The 20,637-nt window shown below is 53.4% G+C and overlaps 5 protein-coding genes across 5 annotated transcripts; 1 reads left to right on the forward strand and 4 right to left on the reverse strand.

Annotated features, from left to right (window-relative positions):
* Nucleotides 1-906: 906 nt before the first annotated feature.
* On the reverse strand, nucleotides 907-1,810 carry V2A60_010368 (PdxT/SNO family; the record flags this gene model as incomplete). The annotated part of the gene is made up of 2 exons (XM_083261624.1): nucleotides 907-1,402; nucleotides 1,560-1,810. 2 exons carry the CDS (start codon nucleotides 1,808-1,810, stop codon nucleotides 907-909), a joined length of 747 nt encoding a protein of 248 aa, XP_083117750.1.
* Nucleotides 1,811-4,944: 3,134 nt separating this feature from the next.
* On the forward strand, nucleotides 4,945-5,916 carry V2A60_010369 (SOR/SNZ family-domain-containing protein; the record flags this gene model as incomplete). The annotated part of the gene is made up of 1 exon (XM_083261625.1): nucleotides 4,945-5,916. The coding sequence occupies one exon, from the start codon at nucleotides 4,945-4,947 to the stop codon at nucleotides 5,914-5,916; it is 972 nt and encodes a 323-aa protein (XP_083117751.1).
* Nucleotides 5,917-6,947: 1,031 nt separating this feature from the next.
* On the reverse strand, nucleotides 6,948-7,387 carry V2A60_010370 (uncharacterized protein; the record flags this gene model as incomplete). The annotated part of the gene is made up of 2 exons (XM_083261626.1): nucleotides 6,948-7,210; nucleotides 7,267-7,387. The coding sequence occupies 2 exons, from the start codon at nucleotides 7,385-7,387 to the stop codon at nucleotides 6,948-6,950; spliced, it is 384 nt and encodes a 127-aa protein (XP_083117752.1).
* Nucleotides 7,388-10,144: 2,757 nt separating this feature from the next.
* V2A60_010371 (GNAT family N-acetyltransferase) lies at nucleotides 10,145-10,849 on the reverse strand (the record flags this gene model as incomplete). Its single annotated transcript, XM_083261627.1, has 1 exon — nucleotides 10,145-10,849. One exon carries the CDS (start codon nucleotides 10,847-10,849, stop codon nucleotides 10,145-10,147), a length of 705 nt encoding a protein of 234 aa, XP_083117753.1.
* Nucleotides 10,850-13,257: 2,408 nt separating this feature from the next.
* Nucleotides 13,258-14,892, reverse strand: V2A60_010372 (RNA-binding protein; the record flags this gene model as incomplete). Its single annotated transcript, XM_083261628.1, has 4 exons — nucleotides 13,258-13,822; nucleotides 13,872-14,138; nucleotides 14,389-14,529; nucleotides 14,600-14,892. The coding sequence occupies 4 exons, from the start codon at nucleotides 14,890-14,892 to the stop codon at nucleotides 13,258-13,260; spliced, it is 1,266 nt and encodes a 421-aa protein (XP_083117754.1).
* Between the last annotated feature and the right edge of the window lie 5,745 nt (nucleotides 14,893-20,637).

The following is a 20,637-nucleotide window of genomic DNA, read 5'->3' on the forward strand; positions in this document are numbered from 1 at the left end:
AACGGAAGCAAACAAAGTCATACTGATTCGGATTATTTGAAGAGAATCCTAAATTTGTTTGATGTTGATCACAAAGCAATAATGCCTTGGACTAGCTAGAGACTTTCTTCTACGTTGTATTTTATTTTAGTATAACTCTTATCTATAGTAAAACTATGGGTAAAATTATGGGTATCTAGCTAGGATAGCTTAAACCTCACAGGTCATGCGTGTATACAAAGGGAAGGATGGGTAGTTTCACGCAAACATGATAACGTAGGTGAAGTTATATTTGGAACCTGGCGGAAGTTTTCATCTAGCCCAGCACATTGCGGCCTCTTTCTTTCTTGCTGCTCTTTATCTTGGCCAGTCAATCTATCATCGAGGGCGGCGTAGATGGTCATATTACTGAGCACATGTTGGCTGTGGTCTTCATCCGCTCGAGTTTATCTGAACATAGCGAAAGTGTGTAGTGGTATGGTGTCTGAACCGGTGTTTGATTGGGATGTTCGGGCGTCTATCTCCTCGCCGTCTGCAACGGAAGGCATCTGGGTGCTGGTGCTGGCCATTTTGCTTGTCGCTCGTAACTGCGAGTGGGCTATTTGGGTGTTGGTATTGGTCATTCTGCTCGTGCCTTGTCCCATGCGGGTGGCGTTGGTTATTGGTATTGCGCAGACATTGTCACTGCGACGCGGCAAGATATAAGGCGAGAAAAAAACGAAATCATTCTATAATCTATGAGCGCTGCGGCGGCAGGAGGTGATGAAACTGCCCAATATGTGATGTATAACCAAACCAAAAGAAACGCCCCCAAGACGCCGAAAAAAAAGCACGTCATTTCGCCATCGTACTGCATACCTGCTCTATTTTTTGTTTGCAGCATTTCGTGATTTCTTTTATCATCATCTCTCTCTCTTCTCCTTGTCGTTACTTTTTCTGCACAAACTCGCGCAGAAACCAGGCGTGCATTCGGGCGTCGGGGGTCAGCTCCGGGTGGAAGCTGGTGCCGAGGACGTTGCCCTGGCGGACGGCGATGATGTCGCCGGCGCCGTCCTTGATGTTGGCCTCGGAGACGAGCGACTTGGAGGGCTTGGCCTTGTTGACGCGGTCGGGGAGGGTGGCGACGACGGTGACGCGGTGGTCGGGGGAGCCCGACTGGCGCAGCACCTCCTCGACGACGGGGGCGCGGATGAAGACTCCGTCAAAGGGCTTCGCGGCGGCGGCGGCGTCGTCGCCCTCGCCGGCGAGGAAGGGCAGGTCGAGGGGCGTGGTGAAGCTCTCGATCTGACGGCCAAAGTGGTTGCGGTGGACGCGGACGTCGAGGCCGCCAATCAGCTCCTGGCCGCCCTTTTTGGTGGCGTTGGCCTGCTCGGAGAGGAGGATGAGGCCGGCGCACGTGCCCCAGGTGGGCTTCTTGAGGACTCTGTGAAGAGGAGAAGAGAAAGTTGTGTATTAGCATAACGAAGTGGTGATTGTGGACTGGATGTCGCGGGCTTGGCGAGAAGAGGGAGGAAAGAGAGATAATAAGACACCAAAAAAAAAATAAAAAAATAAATAAAAAAGAGTCGCAAAAAACATACTTGACAAACTCGCGAAGAGGCTCGAGCAGTCCCGACTGGGCTGCGACAAAGGAAATGGTGGTGCTCTCGCCGCCGGGGATGATGAGGGCGTCGCAACGGGCCAGCTCGTCGGGAGTGCGGACCTCGATGGCCTCGACGGCGGTGGGAAAGGTGCCGGCGAGCTGGTCGGCGGCCTTGCGGACGAGGGCGACGTGCTCGGCGAAGCCACCCTGGAGAGCGAGGACGCCTACGGTGGTTGTGGTGGGCTGCATGACTTTTCTCTCAGAGAAGTGAAGAAGAGCCGGAAGGAAAAAAAAAGGACCGCGCTCCAAGGAGTGGTGGTGGCGAACGACACGAGTTAAGAGGAGGGGAGGATCGAATCAATACAAGGAAAGAGAAGAATCAGAAAAATAATGTAAAAGAAGCTCAAAAGGTGGTCGATTGGAATTGCATAATCAGGGAATGAGTTATTGTAGGTGCTGCAAAGTGAATAAGAACGATGGCGGAGTGCCGATGGACTTGATCATCATCGGCTCAAGCCGGCGTTTGACAAGCAGAACAAGAATCGTTTACGTTTTGGAGGGGTCGATTTTTTTTTTGGGGTGGAGCTCCGCCTTCGGACACCCTTGTACTCAGTAGCGCCACCGACAAAGTACCACGTGTATGGTAGAAACACTGTCATGGTACCTTGCAGGGCGCGCTTGACAGGGAGGAGGGGTGTGTGTGTGTCATATGAACAAGAAGAAAGAGTAAGGGCAATAAATTAAAAAAAGAAGAGAAAGAGAGAGAAGCAAGGAAAATGACCAGAAAAGAAGAAGGAAAGTAGAAGAAAAAAAGGAGATAAACTAGAGGGACGGCCAGAAACGCCACGCCTACTCGGACCAAAAGCACCATCGTTGGTACTTACTGCTTGCTCTGGATCTGTACGTAATAACGGAATACCCTTACTGGTGCAGATAACGGATTAGTCAAGTCGAATCTGGGCGAAACGGGGACCCGGGTGCGTGCGCGCGTGCAGTGTTGTGGAGGGCGCCGGGGCGGGACAAGGTTGGAGGGGGCGGTCTCGATGGCGCCGACGGCGTTGCGCGACTCAGTGTGACAAAGTATGAGTCGAAGAGCCGCCCAGAAGAAAAAAAGATGGAGAGAGAGAAGCGAGCGAGCGAGCAGATTGGCATATCCGGGCCATCGGGTACCCGCGTACAAGGGCACCGGGTACAAGGGCACCACCGGGTGCGACGACGGCCGGAGGGAGAGGTGGCACGGGAACTGCATCGCAACGGATCAGTGACCACTAAGTACTCTGTACTCGATAACCGGTTCATCAACGTAGGGGGCCAATAAGGCGACAAAAATAGACTGAAAAAGAAGAAAAAATAGGCGACAGAAATAGGTGCTGGGAGGGATACTGGTGCAAAGGGAACCGGGGGTCAGGATTAAGTAAAATGTTGTGCTCAACCGGGCGGTACAAGTGGCATGATTTGTTTTGTGATCCGATCTGACTTTTGTTTTTCTCTTCTTTTTTCTTTTTTCTTGCGAGACATGATGCCCCGGTTGCGAGACATGCAGCGGCCACGTTGCCGGAGTACGGATCCGTGGTGACAATTTTTTTTCCCGTTGAGCGGACGGTGGATTTTCGTTTCGAGTACAGATTACAGGCCCGGACGAACTGATATGGGATGGACAGAGGCTTTCATCGTCTATCCAATTATAGACACCAATGTCTCATGGTTGCACAGTGTGACGGTATAGGATGGTCTTGGACGTCGTTGTCGTTGATTTGTCGCGATTTCGAGGGCGCTGTTTGTTACTTCTTTTGTTTTTATTCTTGTACGCTCTTGTCAATGATGTGGTGTGACTGGTAAATGCTGAGATGTGTACGGAGTAGGCGGGACTCGATCGAAACAGTCCAAGAGTCATCGGTAGCTTCTGTTGAACAGCAAAGAGACCAAAGAAAAAAAAAAGGAAAAAGGGGAAGTTGGCTTGCCGAGATTGATGTTCTACTTCGGACTATGGCGTCCACTGTTGCATGGCGATTTGTTCTTGTCCATTTGCTGCGGCTTTGGCCTGTTTGCCAAATCTGATTTCCTGGACCCGATGAACTGGTCTTTTCTTTTTCTGTTTATTTCTTCTTTGCTCCAACCAATGGCCACGTCAACGACCACACAATGACCGAATCGCCAAAGAGAAGAGCCAAAGAAAAAATCATCTGCAGCGGCGGCATCGTGGGCCGCATGTCCATCAGTACATGCATGGATGCATGGATGGATGCATGCATGCGACCGAAAGAGGAGTGTCCGCAACGGGTGGGCCAGCAAAAGAAAAGGACCAAGACCCTGGGCTGACTGCACGTACGGCTAGGTAGGTAAATACCTACTAGGCAGGTACCAGGTACTGATGGCCTTGAGTGGTTATTATGCAAATGTTGGTAGATGAAATTGTCGTTGTTGTCGTCGTCTTCTTGATGCGTACCGATGTCTGGTGTGGTGTGGTTTGTCGTCGACGTCGTGGTTGATGCGGTCAAGAACGAGAAACAGGCTGCATTGCGTCCCTTTCTTTCTTCTTCTTTTTTTTCTTAGTTCTCTCTCTCTCTCTCTCTCTCTCTTCCTTTTCTTTATTTCTTCTTCTTCGTGACATTGTTGAAAACCAAGGTGATCAGCCATGTTAGGTAAAAGGAACCTTGGTGGCCCGTTTGTATGTACCCTCACTGCTCAGTAGTACTGAGTAATACTCAGTAACGATGACTTTGGGGGCAATTTTTGACCCACAGTTTCTCGGCCCCTGCAAGCAGACCCTTGCCGACTCTCTCTGTCGCTCTCTCTCTAATTTTTTTTGGCTGCCCCTCCCCCTCCCCCTCCTCCTCCTCTCTCCATCTCTCCAGTACAACTTTAAGCCTACGCTAACCCCAACCACCACCCACGCCACCACCACACCACCACACTCACCCGCTAAAGAGGGGCAAATGGAAAATATAATGGAATAAAAAAGAAGAAAATCCGAAGAAGAGGCCAGAAAAAAAAAAAAGCGCCGCCCACACAAAATGTCGTCCGCGCCCATCCGCGCCTCTCCGATGCTCGCTACCTTTTCTGCTCACGGCACTCTCTCGCTCCCTCTCCATATTCTTCCTCCTCACTACTCCGTCCTCTCCATCTTGACTCACTCCGAAAAAAGTCTCGCTTTTTCATTTCCTTATTAGCTCCCCTCTTGCCTTTTCCTCATCCTCCTTCTTCCTCTTCTATTTGGTCTCAACATCTCCAATTGACTTGTAAGCGTGTCTACCCCCCCTCGCACCGCCTCCCCGCGCCTCCCCCGTCATCCCACCGTGTGTCGCTTGATTTACGATTCCTGCATTGAGGTACCTGCTAACAGGAATAACTTTTGCCAGATACTCTCCCTCTCGCACATCACAATGGCTTCCGAAACCCCCGCCACCAACGGTAGCAACGGCACCGCTTCCACCTCGGCCGCCGCCGCCACCACTACCTCCTCCTCCTCCTCCACCTTTGCCGTCAAGGCCGGTCTCGCGCAGATGCTCAAGGGCGGCGTCATCATGGACGTGACCAACGCCGAGCAGGCCCGCATCGCTGAAGAGGCGGGCGCCTGCGCCGTCATGGCCCTCGAGCGCGTCCCGGCCGATATTCGCAAGGACGGCGGCGTCGCCCGCATGTCGGACCCCTCGGTCATCAAGGAGATCCAGGCGGCCGTCACCATCCCCGTCATGGCCAAGGCGCGCATCGGGCACTTTGTCGAGTGCCAGATCCTCGAGGCCCTCGGCGTCGACTACATTGACGAGTCCGAGGTGCTGACGCCGGCCGACGACGAGTACCACGTCGAAAAGTCGCCCTTCAAGGCGCCCTTTGTCTGCGGCTGCCGCAACCTCGGCGAGGCCCTCCGCCGCATCGCCGAGGGCGCCGCCATGATCCGCACCAAGGGCGAGGCCGGCACCGGCGACGTCGTCGAGGCCGTCCGCCACATGAAGACGGTCAACCGCGACATTGCCAACGCCCGCGCCGCGTACGCCGACGGCGGCATCGTCCGCCTCCGCGCCCTCGCCCGCGAGCTCGAGGTGGACGTCGAGCTGCTCCGCCAGACCGCCGAGCTCGGCCGCCTCCCCGTCGTCAACTTTGCCGCCGGCGGCGTCGCCACCCCCGCCGACGCCGCCCTCATGATGCAGCTCGGCTGCGACGGCGTCTTTGTCGGCTCCGGCATCTTCAAGAGCGGCGACCCCGCCAAGCGCGCCAAGGCAATTGTCCGCGCCACCACCCACTTCCGCGACGCCGCCGTCCTCGCCGAGTGCAGCACGGGGCTCGGCGAGGCCATGGTCGGTATCAACTGCGACTCGATGAAGCCCGAGGAGAAGCTGGCCGGTCGTGGCTGGTAAAAAAAAATAATGATTAAATAAAAATAAGAAGGGAGGGAAGCTGAAACCATTTTCTTAACAAAAAAAAAAAAACTCTTTCTTCTTATAAGTTGAAGAGAACAAGAAAGGAAGGAGAAGAAGAAGAAGAAGAAGGGAGAAAAAAAATATCAAAGCAATATAACGGATAATGGACAAGTTTGACAACGGCAAAACAAACCAAAGGAAAAAAAGGAATGATTCTTATCTGGTCGCGGTGACATTTTGTGAAGCGATTGCCACGATTTTATATACATATATACATTTATTACACACACACACACACGCACGTATCTATGTGCATGTGCAGAAACGCCCATCTTGCACAAGGACAATAACAAGATAAAAAAAGAAGTAACAAAAAAAGAAAAGAAAAAGACCATGAGCATCTACACTCTTGCCTTTTTATGCTTCTTTCTTTCTTTCTTTCTTTCTTTTTTGGGCTTGAAATTGTCTACTCTCTTCGCACTCGACTTGTCTGCTTTTTTCATACCCAACATGGCGACCTATCCATCTTCACCCAGCTTGGCGACTTTTTGTACTCTCGGCTTGGTCATGACGGTTTTTTTTTCTATTTTCTTCTTCCTTTTGGCCCTCTTCTCGCGTCTACGCAACGTACTTGTCACCTTTGCATCCAACCTTGCGAATGACGTTGGCACATCTACAGCGCAAGAAAAAAAAAAGTGCGACATGACATGGAAATTCTGCTATTAAATTCATTTCTGCAGGGTCATTTGCAAACAATCGACTACTGTGTACTGTGTGTGCCCAGATAAAACTTCAACTCTCCCTTTCCTTTCCACCAACATGCCACATTCTCCTTCATTCTCCTTCATTCTCCTTCATTCTCCTTCATTCTCGAACAACAAAAAGAATAGAAACGAAAAAAGGTAAAAACACGACTCTCAAAACGGCCAAAACAGCCCGCCCCCTCGCTGTCCCAATGTTCCATACTGTGGTTCTGAAACATCCTTTCCCATTTTCTTCTTCTTCTCAAGACACGCAGCATCATATCATCACTCCTGTTCAATTTTAACCGTGTCGTCGGGCTTTTCCTTCACTTCTGCACCGTCTGTCCCTTGCGTGCCGTCGTCGTCATCCTTGTCGGCTGATTGGTTGGTGGGCGGCAAGGTCGGCTTGTCCTCGGACGGCGCCTCAGACTTCCCGGCGGCCGCGGCCGGCTCACCATCTTCCGGGCCGGGAGCTTGAGCCTTGCCTCCGCCTGCGTCTCCGTCTTCGCCGCCGCCGCCGCCGCCGTTGCTGCCATCGTCGTCGTCACCTAAGGGGTCCGCGTCACCGAGTCGCTCGCCGCCGCGCTGGGCGAACTCGACTCACTGGTGGGCGTGGCGGCGCCGTCCTTGGCCCCGCCCGGCGCGCCGTACGTCTTTTCAATGGGCACGGTGGACGAGGTGTAGACCGAAGCGGCCTGGATGGAGGCGAGAGAGGACATGAGCATCTTGGCGGATGTCTTTGCGTGTTGTATGTATGTGCTGTATGAGTGTTGTGTATATGTATGTGCTTGTGAGCAAAGGAAAGCGTGCTGAGCAAAAGAGCAAAAAAGACTTGAAATGGTAGACAAGTCTGGTTGTGATTGTCTGGAAGAGAACACAGCAGATGGAGGACAAGAGACTCTGACAAGACAAGCCAATAAGAGACTTGCAAGAAGGTGAGTAATGGTTGGAGTGCTGATGAGTCCAATTGAGAAAAAAAGCAGCTTCTAACCCTCCCTGTTATATACTCGTGAACAGTCTTGTTGGTAGTAGATTTTTCCTGATTTCCCCCTTCATCTATCGCCTTGTTGGTAGCCCGTTTTCGCTTTTCCCTGCTCCTGCTCCTCCTGCTCCTCCATGTCTGCCTGGTCCTACCAACATGGGCAGCCACCAACAAGACGCTAGTGCCATCTCTGTGGCTGTACGGTGACCACCAAGCGGCGAATCAACCGCGTGAATATACGGTGTTGTGCTCCTTGCGAGCATCGGCCAGCAGGCAGGTGTTGGCGGGGGTCCCCCCGCGAGAGGGATGGGCGAGGCTAGGCTGAGGCGGCGACGATGCAACCCTCGCGCACGGTCATCCCCAGGGCCCCAGGGGCCGCGGGTGGGGGCGCTTGCCTGGAGAGAAGCCTGCGTCGGCTGCTGGGGAGAGAGGGAGGGGGGAATTCTGGCAAGGCAGCGATCGCGGCACGGTACCAGTACGGTCACAGGTTGGTTCGGAAGCGGGCTTCAACACGTTGAAAGAGCGCGTCAACGGAGAATAAAAGTAGATTCTGCCGGGTGAAATTCTCCGACAAGTGCGGCAGCCATATCTTGGGTTGTCAATGCCGTTCTGACCATTCTTCTCGGAGCACTTTGTGTGATGTTGGGTCGGCTACCAACAAGAAAACCGATATCTCCACAACGACTCGATGACGGGCTTGCTGCCTCTCCTGCCTGCTTGCCTGCCATCCTGCCTAGCCTGGTCTACTTTTTGATCAAGAGCGGGGAGGCGACGGCCGGGGGGGGGGGGGGGGGGGGGGGAACCCGCCGCATCTGTTGCGCCCTACCATCTTCGCAAGCGCCTTTTTGGCCGCGCCATTATCGACTTGGAGGGGCGGGCGCGCGTTGTTGGTAGCGCACAAGGTTGCCCGTCTTCGCGCGCTTTTTTGGCGGTTCTCCGTTTGGCAGCGAGAGAGGAGGAAAAACGAGAAAACCAAGGGTCGGCAATTTTTTGCGGGGCGCCCCATTCTAAGCGAGCAAGCGGGTCTGGGTTTCTGACTGTTCCTGTCCTAGTCCCAACACACCCACATCTTGAACGGCGCATGTCGGCGGGTGAGCACACTCTTTTCAGAAATGCAACTCCTCTTTTCCGATGACGCACTACCACACGCGCAGATGACCATGGTATCGCGGCTCGCGGTTGGTTCGTTGCGCTTCTAACCACCAACAGGGCAACAGCCGGGAAATGCTACCAGTTAGAGAGGGGCGGAGGGGAGTAACAGGGAGGGGAGGGGGCCGTTCACTCCGCTGGCCGACTAGCACGACCGCTAAGGCTGTGGTGATGCGGCACCTGTTTGTTGGATTGTGCGCGGCCAAACCTTGGCCCTCTCCGACTTCCCCGAGCGCCGCATACAAACCAAACCAACAAAATGTTGCGCCTTTTTTACTACGACAAGGATAGGGCTTCGACATGACCCCTCCTCGGCTTCGGCTTCGGCTTCGGCTTCGACTTCTCGACGAAATGATTGGGTAGCCCTGGCGCTTCATCTAGCCTAGTCGGGTAAAAAAAGACGCCACCAAACGAGGGCTGCGGCGGAACAGGGCCTCCCTCCACGGCTGCTGGAACCAATCAGGTCGTGGCGTTGGCGTCAGCAACGACGTAGGATATCAAGTCATTCCAAGAGCTTGGAGGGGGGGGGCGGTGGCTTGAGGGATGGTTCGGAAATGCGTGTGTGTGGCCAGACAGAGGCTTTTCCCTTGAGGGGTCATGGTAGCTGTACTGACTGTCCAAAACGAACAAAAGTGTACACGAGGCTAAAAAACCGAGTTGTAAAAAAGGAGCAAAAAGACTGCCACAGTTGGGTAGCTTGTTGGTACTGTGTTTCTACCAGGCAGTATCGCAGCAGTGCATCACCGCGGGCCGTGCGTTCTTGTGGAATTATCACGGCAATGTGATCTCGTGAAGGAGTCGCTCCGGTAAGCTCATCAACACCATTTCCCGCGCCTCGTCTGCGACAGGACCAACGTTGGCCGCGACATGTCTCTTGGAGCAACACTGCTTTCAAAATACAAGGTGGATCGATGTATAGTCTCATAGGTTCGTCTATCTTGCTTGTCTACGCTGCGACAGACCCAACAGCGCGCAGTGACATGCTCTCGTGGCAAATGGAAAAACTTGTCCATCTTTTTTCCTTTTCCCTTTTCTTTCCTTGACATTTCGGATTCTTCGTATTCTTTGTGATTTCTCTGAATCTTGACTTGTCGTCCATGCCATAAGGCTTGCTTGTGCGGCGACAGGCCACCCCAACAACATGCCGCAAAGGACACGGCCTTTTCCGAGCACAAACCCTCTCTTTCCCATTGCAAGATGTTTGTCTGGTAACACATTGATTCTCTATACTCTATACGTCATACCATGTTCATCTATCCATCATAGAGAGCGAAATAAAACAACAACGACAAGAACAACTCGGGTCCCCCATTTACCACATCGCCATCACTCTCCCCCGGCCCCAGCAAGCTTATTTTTTCAACTCGGGCCATCGCTCCACGCCCTCGGGCCACCACATCATCGGGGGGTACGCGACCTCGCCGCCGCCGACGTCGACCCTCTCCCAGCCCATGGAGGCGTAGGCCTTGGCGCCCTCCTCGGTGGCCTCGAGGTAGGCGGGGACGCCGAGCTCGGCACAGCGGTCCATGCCCCAGCGGACGCAGGCGGTGGCGGCGCCCTGGCGGCGCCAGGCCGGGTCGACGGCCATGAAAGTCAGCAGGCCGTAGGGGCGGCCGCGCACGAAGCCCTGGCGCGCGGCGACGACGGGGTCCATGATGGCCTTGGCCGCCGCCCGCACCTCGGCCGGCTCCACGTACTCGAGCCGGTTGGTCCACGGGTCGACGCTCCATTCGGCGGCCGTGGCGCGCTCGCGGTTGTAGACGGCCCACTCGGCCGTCGCCACGATGGTCGTCTTTGTCGCCGCTGTGTCCGGGTCCGGGTTCGGGTCAGTGTGCACGCACTTGATGGCAAACGGGCACGACGTCGGAAACGCAGCCGCGTGCTCCAAGTGAGCCCGCCAGTGCGCCGCCGCCGTCACCTGATACGACGACGGCGTCGCCGGCCCAAACACCAGCGGGCCGATCGGGTCCGACGCGAACGCAATCGTCATGATCTCGGCGCACCGCACCATGTCGGCCTCGGTGCTAGGCTGGATTGAAAAGTTGGGGTTGCCCATTTTTGTTTTTCGTCTTAAGAAGTGCAAAAGATGGGGAGAAAAAGGGAAATAAAAAATAAAAATAAAAAGGCAAAGACCGACGTCAATGATATATGTATATATGTTTTTTATGGTATGTGGTTTGTTGGTAGCCCCGCTGTCGTGGTCCCGCGGTTTGTGGTCGTGTTTCGTTCTGGCTCCAAAGTTGGGGATGTGTGTGGTCTGATGTCTGTCTGTGCGCGCGTGTGTGTGTCTGTGTAACTGGACGTTTGGGTGTAGCGTCGATGGCGGCGGCAGCGGCACGGCCTCGAGATGCGGATGTGGCTTGAGCGGGCGCGCTTGTCGACTCGAACTGGTGTGAGGAGGAGAGAGAGAGAGAGAGGGAAAGGAGGGGTAAGAGAGAACAAAGTTTTTTTTTTAATCAAAACCTGGAAACTTTGTTTCGGTGAGGGGAAGGCAAGGGAGGGGGCGGGGATCTTTTTTAAACGGAAACTAAACATCATCACGGCGACGACGACCACCATCATCATTCGTCCGCGGACAAGTATGAACCTAGCAATAAACAACCTCCAGCTGCCCTTTGCCTCTTCTGTCTCACCGGTTTCTTGGCCGAGGATCCCCCCTCTCTCCAAGTCACGTCTAGCCTATCCAAACCGTCCTGCTACTCCTGCGGTAGCACTCTCAGAGACGCAAGGTCATTACTAAGCCCCCCCCTCCCAGCCTCGCCTCAAGCCTCTCCTCTCTCTCTCCTCTTCAAACTCGCGAGCCTCGTTTGCATTTCGGGGAGGCAAAGGCGGAGGAGAGGATTGGTAATCTGGGTTTTGCTCCGAGGAGGTTGTCTTGTCGGAGGAGGCAATTTTCATTATCTTGGAGAGCAGTAGTAGGTATTATTAACCTCGCTACAGGTGTCACCTTTCCCCCCCGGCGCCCTGCGCCACGCGCCCACCTACCTACAGCATACTGGTATGCATATTCTCTCTCAGCCCTGCATGCCGCTGCAAAGAAGGGAAAAGGTAAAATTCTCAAGATTGTAAAAACAAAATAAAAAAAAATGAAAAGAACCATCCAAGTTGTCACCAAGGAAAATTTCGCTCGCTCCAACGTATACATGTAAGCTCTGGAGAGGGGGATAAGGAAAAACAGCCAAAGTAGTTGTTATTGTAGAGAAAGAAAAGAAGCCAACTACTCTTCATCAGAAGTAAAAGAAGAGACAAAAAAAAAACACTCCATTCTGAAATGGGCATGGGCGGCGAAATGACATCCCAAGCCTTGGTTTGGCTAGTCACCCGCCCACCATCGCCATGGCCATGGTCTCTGTCTGTCTACCAAGTTCAATGATATACAGATGATCCTCAAAGCAAGAGAGTGAGAGCAAGAGAGAGGGGGGAAGGGAGAGAAAAGAAGGACCCCACAGACACGACCGGGGTGAGTGCAGTACATGATTATTAGAAAAGAAAACATACACGAGTACGGAGAAGCTAGCCGGAGATGAATGTCTGTTCATTTATTAAATCTCAAGTCGGGTCCAGTCAGTCGCAGGTCTGTACGCCAAAACATACACACACACACACACAAGAGACGATAATAAAAGATCTAGTGTTGGAATCGGAACCGAGATGAAAAAACCTGCACATCATCTTTGCGTGTACAGCATCAAGAGACACCAAGCAACCACAGATAAAAACGTTGGACAGACACAGTCAAAAGGAGCACGCAAACATGACTAGAACCGTGATTCGTTCTGAATAATATAGAGCAAATGGACAAAGGAAAAACAACAACAACAAAAGATGGGAGCTTTAGAAAGCAGCAGCAATCAATGTGAGAAAATGTGACTCAATGGCAAATTCCCCCTTGTCCCGTTCCTCCCCCCGCAAAACGTCCGCAAAACGTCCGCATATCGCAACGCCAATTCGTCATTTCGAAAGACTCAAGAAAATAATCAGGTGGCATGGTGTCGTCGTGTCAAGCGCGCAAAAAGCAAACGTGACCAAAACAAGAGAGAAAGAGAGCTCTGTAAAACACACACAAGACAAAGAAACTGCCGGCCAAAAACCTCAAGGCTTGCGACGGCGGCGGCAAAACGTCTTTTTGATTTCAGCCCAACGCCCCGAAGAAAAAAAGTCCCTCCCTTTCCCCCAGGCACACAGAAACAAAAAAAGAGGCCAGGTTTCAGAGGGGGAAAAAAGTTGCCAAGAAAAAGACAAACAAACGCACAACATCATGTGAGCCGGATTCCACAACGGAGCCTTCTTCTTTTCGTGCCAACATGGGTGAGATTCTCCCCGTCCCAAATAAGTTACTCAAGTCTTGCCGTCATCGAGTTGATCGAAAGATCTCAAGATGCTCGTCTTTTCTCTCGTTTAAAAGTTCTGCTTTACTGACAAACGCGCGTGGTTAGCCTTGTCTCATCCACGTGTGCCAGCTTGTTACTCGGTTCCATTTACCTGGGGAGGGCCAGCAGGTCCAGGGGGGCCGGCAGGACCGGCGGGACCCTGACCGGGAGCAGGACCGCCAAAGTGCTGAGGCCCATAAGGACCAGGACCACCGTGGCTAGGCATTCCCATGTAGTGAGGAGGAGGGGGGGCGGGACGGTAGGGGGTACCAACGCCGGAGTTGTTCTGCGAGCGGCCCCAGCTCAGGCGCACGCGCGAGTTGCCAATGGGGTAGCCCTGCATCTGGTTGATGGCCATCTCGGCAGCGTGACGGTGGACAAACTGGACGAAGCCACAGCCCTTGCCGGGGGGGATCTTGACGTAGGTGATTTCACCGAATCCCTGGAAAAAGGAGCGGAGCTCGTCCTCGGTGACGTAGCCCGAGAGGCCGCCGACAAAGACGGTCGTGTTGTTGGGGTCGGTGAACTGGTTCATCTGCGTGGCGGGATTGTAGCCGCCGTAGGCGAAGCCCTGCATGCCGTTCCACATGGGCTGCTGAGGCATGCCGCCGCCCATCATGGGACCGCCGTGGTGGCCGTGGCCAAAGCCGTGGTTGCCGCTGGACGGGTTAGCTTACGCGCGGATTGTCGTGTTGAATTGGGGCCTACCGGTTCTTGGGGGTAGCAGTAGAGATGCGCATGGGTCGGTTGCCGCAGTACACGCCCTGCATCTCGACGAGGGCACGCTGCTGGTCGTTCTCGTCCGAGAAGCGCACAAATCCGTAGCCGCGGCTCTGGCCCGACATGGCATCCGTCATGATCTTAGCAGACTTGCAAGAGGGGAAGCGAGCCTGGAAGAGGGAAACCAAGACATATTCGTTGACCTCGGGGCCGAGGTCGCCGACGAAGATGCTATACTCGGGGCCGCGATCGTCTCTGTTACAGGGTGTTAGCATTGTTTGGGAAGATATTTTGCTCTAGGAAAAAAAAATCGGACGATGATGCATGTGGCAAACGGAGCAATCTGGACCGGACAAATAGTCACACAGCACTCGGTCAAGTGAAGGTCTATCTGACTATAGGGAACCAAAGTGGGGCACAAGTACATTGAGCATGACTGCACACGGCAGCTTCATGTCCGTTGCCATACAAGGATTCAAGATGGGATCGATGAGGGTGTACATACCTGCGGTCAACGAGGCCACCGCCAGAAGCCCAGTTGAGTTTAAACTGGCGGGAGCTGTTGGGGACGGGGTTGCCGTTGAGGCCAAGGGCCTTGGTGGCGGCGTCGGCAGTCTGGAACTCGACAAAGCAGTAGCCGGCGTTGCTGATTCGTTAGCATTTCCTGACGGAAGAGGTGGATGAAGACACGGGCATGCGGTAGTAATTGTACATACCCAGAGTTCTTGTCGCGGATGACCTTGACATTGACAGTCTCGCCGGCGGCAGAAAGGAAGACGCCCTTGATAAAGTTCTCGTCCATCCAGGGCTCGAGCTCACCCATCCAGAGGGTCGTCTTGGCCTGGTCCTGGGAGGAGCCAGTGGGAGGAGGAGCAGACATGTCGCCGGAAGGGGGCGTGCCGTTGGCAAAAGCCAGCTGGCCGTTGGAGGGGCCTCCGTTGGCGGAAGCAGCGCGGAAAGAAGGGTCAAGCTCCATGGTAATCTGGCGAGTCAGCATCGTCTGGGCCATTGCCGACGCAGACAATCGGGATACACACTGGTCAAGTAAGATAGGAGAGGAGTTGAAAAGTGCTGAGTGAGCGAGTGATCTATGGCGAGTTAGTCGGGGTGGCGGGATGTGGCGGCAGGTGAGGCGCGGGAAGCATACAAGAAAATAGTTGCCGAGAATGCTGGACTAGATGCAGATGGGTCGACAAGGGTTGGTCGGAATTGTACACGCGGGAGGGTCGTAAACTCTTGAGGCGAGAAACAAATCGTTATGGGCGTAGTTATGGTATGGAGGAGCTGGTATCCGGACCGAAAAAAGCCGCGACACTGACAGGATGGTCGTACAGAGAATACTGGCAAAGACACCGCGACGCCGAGTGGAAAAGAGGAAGCAAATTGCTCTTCAAGACACGGGAACGAGGGAGAGAATGACAGAAGCAGAGTTCCGACAACGAGTCCCCGAAAATGCAGACGTAAGTTCTACCGAAGATTCGCAACGAACGTGGTAAAACAGTTGGACGATGACGAAATGACGAGAACCTAGAATAGAAAAAAAAGAGGTGTGATTAGCACTGGAGACTGGCGCGATGACTTTGTTTGTGGTTCGTTTGCTGGTGAAAGCTCTGGTCTGTGGTCCATGGTCCGTGACGGCTGACGGGTACGCTGAGGGAGAGGCGCGGGTCCTAAGGGGGGAGGGATGGCGTTGATGGGATGGAGCCGAGCGGTTCCGGCAGCGACGGATACGGGCCAGCAGATGAAGTAGCACGCAGCAGGCACTGCATGACCGATTCAGAGATGAAATTGGCTTCGAGATGAATTCCTAGGACAGGTGGCACGGGTGCAAGCGCCGACCCCAAGTCCCGACACGGCCGAAGGTGGATGGATTGGACGAAAACGGCAGAGGACTTTGCGACACGGACAATTGCGGGAACAATGCGCCATCGGGCGCGACTAGCGGGAGCGCAGGAACAGGCATGAAATGGCCAACTCAGTCGAGCGAGACGGTTGGTACCTGGAAGTTGGCAAAATGCGAGCCAAAAAGCTTTGCGATGGCTGTCTGGCAGTCTGTCTTGGGGCTTGGGAGAGAGCTGTCGGGCACAGCCACGTCATCCGGCGCAGGCCAGTCCTGAGCTCGGGCATCGGTCGAATTTTGACGAGTCGATCCAATCGTCGGGTTGCAATGGCATGATTGACAAGATGTTTTGCAAAATGCCGTCGAGGAGAAAATATTTTTTTTGTGTGTTCTTGCTGCGTGCGCGCGTCGATGAGGTCGCGATTGGTTGAGGGGTAGAGTAGGCAGGCGGTGGTAGAGTTTTCGAGGCGGCGCGCGCCAGGGAGCCAGTCAAGCGCACCAGCAGCAACGAACAGGACACCGGACCAAGGCAGCCAGCGGCAAAGAGCGCAAAATGAGGAAGAGGAATTGGCAAGATGATGAAACTTACTTTTAAGCGCCCGCAAAACAACCGTAAATCTCTTGACAATATCCGAAACACGCACAAGGGAAAACTCGCAGTAAGCCTTGACGGAAGGGGAGGGGGAAGGAAAAGATGTGGAAGGGAAAAGAAGGAAAGATTGCGCGAGGCAGCGATGGGGAGGAGATGGGGAGGAGACCTTTTTTTTTTTTTAGCAGGCTATTCTTTGCTGTTGTCTGTTTCGGCGAGTGGTGGGTGGTGCACGATTAGCGGCAGTGGCAGGTACCTAGATGCCTAGCAGCTACTTAGGTAGGTGGCCTAGGCACCGGTTAGGTACTTAGCTGGACGGGATACGGAGAATGCTGAGCCAAAAAGAGGACAAGGCGTAAAAAGACACGGGAAAAAATAATGATTAAATAAAAATAAAAATAAAAATAAAAATAGCCAAGTGATGCAAGGCTAGACCATGTTTAGCAGTGGCTCAGTGGAAACAAAGAGAGGCTTATTTCATGCTGGGTCCAGTGAAGGGAGAGAGAGTAATTGTAAGGGAAGAAGGGGGGGTCAAAGGTGTCGGGCAGAGAGCTCCGCTATGCAGGCAGCTATAGCGGGCTGGTTGCAAGCGACGAAAGCCTGGAATGGATTTGGGCAAGCCAACAGCAAGGGGAAAATAGGAAAAAGAAAAAAGAAAAGAAAGGACAAGGAAGGGATCAGGCAGAAATGAAAGAGAATAGGACAAATGAGGGGGAAAAAGAGAAGAGAAAAAGAAAAGAAAAAGAGCCGGCAGCACAACAGGCCTGCCAGCACCCGTAAACACAGCTGGCTCACAGAGGTTGCACCGGTACTAACAGTAATAGGTACTAAGTACCTCGCATCTCCCGCTAGCAGTGCCTACTAGGCATCTACTGCCACAGCGGCCACAGCGTGCTCGTCAAGCCAAAATGGCGCTATCCAACTTGCCAGCTTGCCAGCCCACCGGGAATCCACTGTCGCACCAGCCGGGTTGCCAGGCATCTCAAGGCAGCCACTCAGAAGCGAGCAAAGAAAATGCTTTTTCTCACCTTTGTCCACTCGACTGATCCACCCAGGATCGACCAGGGCAAACCGCAACAGGGCACCCGCCGTTTTCTTGCTTTGCTGACGCTTTTGCTGCAAACTCGCAAACTCCGACCCAGGCGCAGGCAGGCGAGGAGCAAGCTTGCTCTTTTCGTCGTCGTCCACTGACTCTGTTCGTATTAGAATCATGTCCGCACACACACACGCCCGCTTCCAAGGACAGACGGCAAGCCGGCGCGCCAGCACAAGCCCGTTTGATGGGGGTGGCCAAGTAGGTGGGAAGACGCCGAATCACTCACAGTAACCAGTACTTGCTGAGTACTCCGTAATCCGTACGGAGTACAGAGTACGGATACAAATACGTCAATCCTGCTGCAGAGCCGCAGCACAAAAGAGCAACGTGTGGATCGGGCTCGTGCACGCCAACTGCACGGTAACGGGTGCCGGTGGTTGGTGGTCACTGGTGGGCGCAGATGGCAAAGCAACCAGGCAGCGCAAATACGAATGCACGGTTTGGTGGGAACACGGAGCTGACAACGCGCGCTGGTGAATGGCAAAGTGATGGAATCAGAAGCAACCAATGGCAACAATGAATCAACTCGGTTCACGAATCAAGGTAATTTCACCATGCAGGAGCACAAAAGATGGTCAACAAGCCAGGAGAAGAGAGGGGAACAAGTAACCCAGAGGACCACAAGAGGGCAGCCCAACATGCTACCTACTGAGTACATCATCCGAGGCCACAAATGCACACACTCACCAGCCCACTCATTCATTCACTCACTTACTCACTCACTCACGGACATGATCCGCCTCAAAGGTATTGGAAAGCATTATTGTGCCCAGCGCTAAGTAGGTAGACCAGGAGCATGTGCGTGATACAGTACGTACAGAGAGAGAGGCAGTGTGTAGCCGAGAGAAGAGAGGTGGATGGCTGACACTGATGGCCTGCCCGGGCCACCCAAGCGAGAGCGACGCTGCAACCACCACGGACCCGATGCAGTTGGTGCGCGGCGCCAGCCCAGTTGATACAACTTTTGGGTTCTCTCTTGATACACTAAAAGATCGCCATTGAAAGAACTCGCAAGCTACTTGCATCCCAGCGTCGTACAGGAGCACGCCCGATGCTGGACAGACAACAGCCAGGGATGCACCTCTTGTTCATAACCGACACGCTGCAGTGCCGTGCCTTGTAACCAGTACTTAGGCAGGCAGGTTCTCATGATAGATGCACATCCTTGACATGCTCGACATCCTTGCCGGTCAGCCGGGAATAGTCTAGTGCAATAATGCCAGTCAAGAGTGGGCTTGCTCCAGACCTGCCGATACAGTGCCGGCTCTTCCAAAGTGCAAGCACCGAGTACGTACAGATAAATTGCTTTTCCGAGTTGGGTTACCAATGCAAGAACTTGGCGCTTTGGAGGAGTTGGTACCTTGGTCGGATGGGTACAGAGCCCTCTCCCAAAGTGCTGACACCCTACTTACTACTCAGTACAGATTAGTTGACTAACTTGCTAGTTACATTTTTCCTCTCCGTTTGCGGGTTTCCCGGCATCATCATTTCATCAACTTCAACATGCATGCTGGCAAAAAGCCACGCCTGATGAAACAACCAGCCAATGCCCTTGCTAGCACAGCATGGTGCCTCCCCAGCTCTCCTCCCGCCGCGCGCGCCGCGTGTTGTCGAGGTCCCAATGTCGATTCTGAAACACGGACCGTGTGGCCCACGCAACGCACTGCAGCCTCTAGAACCAGCAAAAGACAAGGGCAGCTCCAGCCTACTTAGTCCAGCCCAGCCAAAGCTGGCCCAAACAAAGCCCAAGCAATGCCGCAAGCCACAACCTTCGCCGGCCGGTTCCTGCAGCTGCCGTGCTCGGACCCGACAAGGACAGCCAGTGTGTGCAACCTACATGGGACATGGTAGGCTGTCTCGCGACAACTACTTACGGATATAGCAAGCAAGAAGGCGGCCAAAATCACAAAATTACATGTGAGTATATGTGTATCCCCTTCTTTGCTGCATGCCACCTCTTCCCTTCAGCATTTTTATCAAGAGCCTGTGCTTGTCCCTTTCTGCTGCTGCGCCTCCTCTCTCTCCTGCCTGTGGAGAAGCGGGTAAGGTACTTACAACTTACTGAGTTTGATACCGGTATTGATGCCTGGGTATCGAGGTATCGAGGTATCAAGACCAATCAGCCATGGAACCGAACGTACCAACCATACCAATCACAAGAGGCTCTTTTCGTTTCAGTTGATCAAGTAACCAATATGCATTCATCGATCAAGGCATAACCGTCTCTCATCACCAACCCTTATCACGTCGGGGCTTTGTGTCTTTGTGTCTTTGCGTCTTCCATCACTATTACCACGATCACGACAATGACCATGTGTATACCAATCATCCTTGTGTACTCCGTACTTGGAGAAGAGACTTTCCCCTCAACAACACAATCATGATCATCTGCACCATTCACCCTACTCAGTACTTACCATCTCCTCCCTCTCCACATTCACCAACCATCATCATGCGACCCAAAGCCCTGTTTCTTCAGCTTTTTTGCAACCAAGCGTCGTCGCATAAATAATGGTCGATGGCTCCATCCAAATCATCCCGTCGCCCGTTTAGAGTTTGCGCCTACATGTTACCTAGTTACCTCTCCATCTTGCCCTCCCCTCCCCCAGCGCTCTCCACGCACCACAAAACTTTGCTTTTTCCCCCAATCGTGCAAAAATCCAAACAGCTAGTTACTCGTCGTATCGCCGTTTGCGCGCTTTTCACATTTTCCCCTCTGCTCGATGCCATTTCCGGGTGGCTGGTTGGCTGCAACTGTCTGCCTATCTGCTTACCTGCTTCGCAGGTCAATTGTAGACTTTGCGCTGCTGAAAAAAAAAAGAAAAAAAAAAGAAGGTAAGTAAAAGTATCATCTGGGCGAAATGTCGAATTGCCCGCGGCAGCGGGCCTTTCAACCCCCATCCTGGATACAAGAAACGCGCCTTATTCTTTCTGCTTCTTATCGTTGCCTTTCGAAACGTCAAAAGGCTGGTTGCTTCTTCTCCTCTCTCCTCTCCCTGCCGTGCACGAATCAAAACTCGCCATCGGCCATCGGTATGGGATGGAACCATGACATGCATGCATCGCATCGCCCTCCTCTCCTTACAGGACCGCCCATCACTAAACCTAAAATGCTCTACAGTACTCAGTACTTACCGAGACTTCCGACCTGTCCAGCTGAGGACATGACTTACTTTCTGCCCCCCCCCCCTGCTCTCCTTCCTCCCTCACGTACATGTCGCAGCTACCA

The sequence above is a fragment of the Cordyceps javanica genome, chromosome 7, assembly GCF_051103115.1.
Source record: "Cordyceps javanica chromosome 7, complete sequence".
Taxonomy (NCBI): domain Eukaryota; kingdom Fungi; phylum Ascomycota; class Sordariomycetes; order Hypocreales; family Cordycipitaceae; genus Cordyceps; species Cordyceps javanica.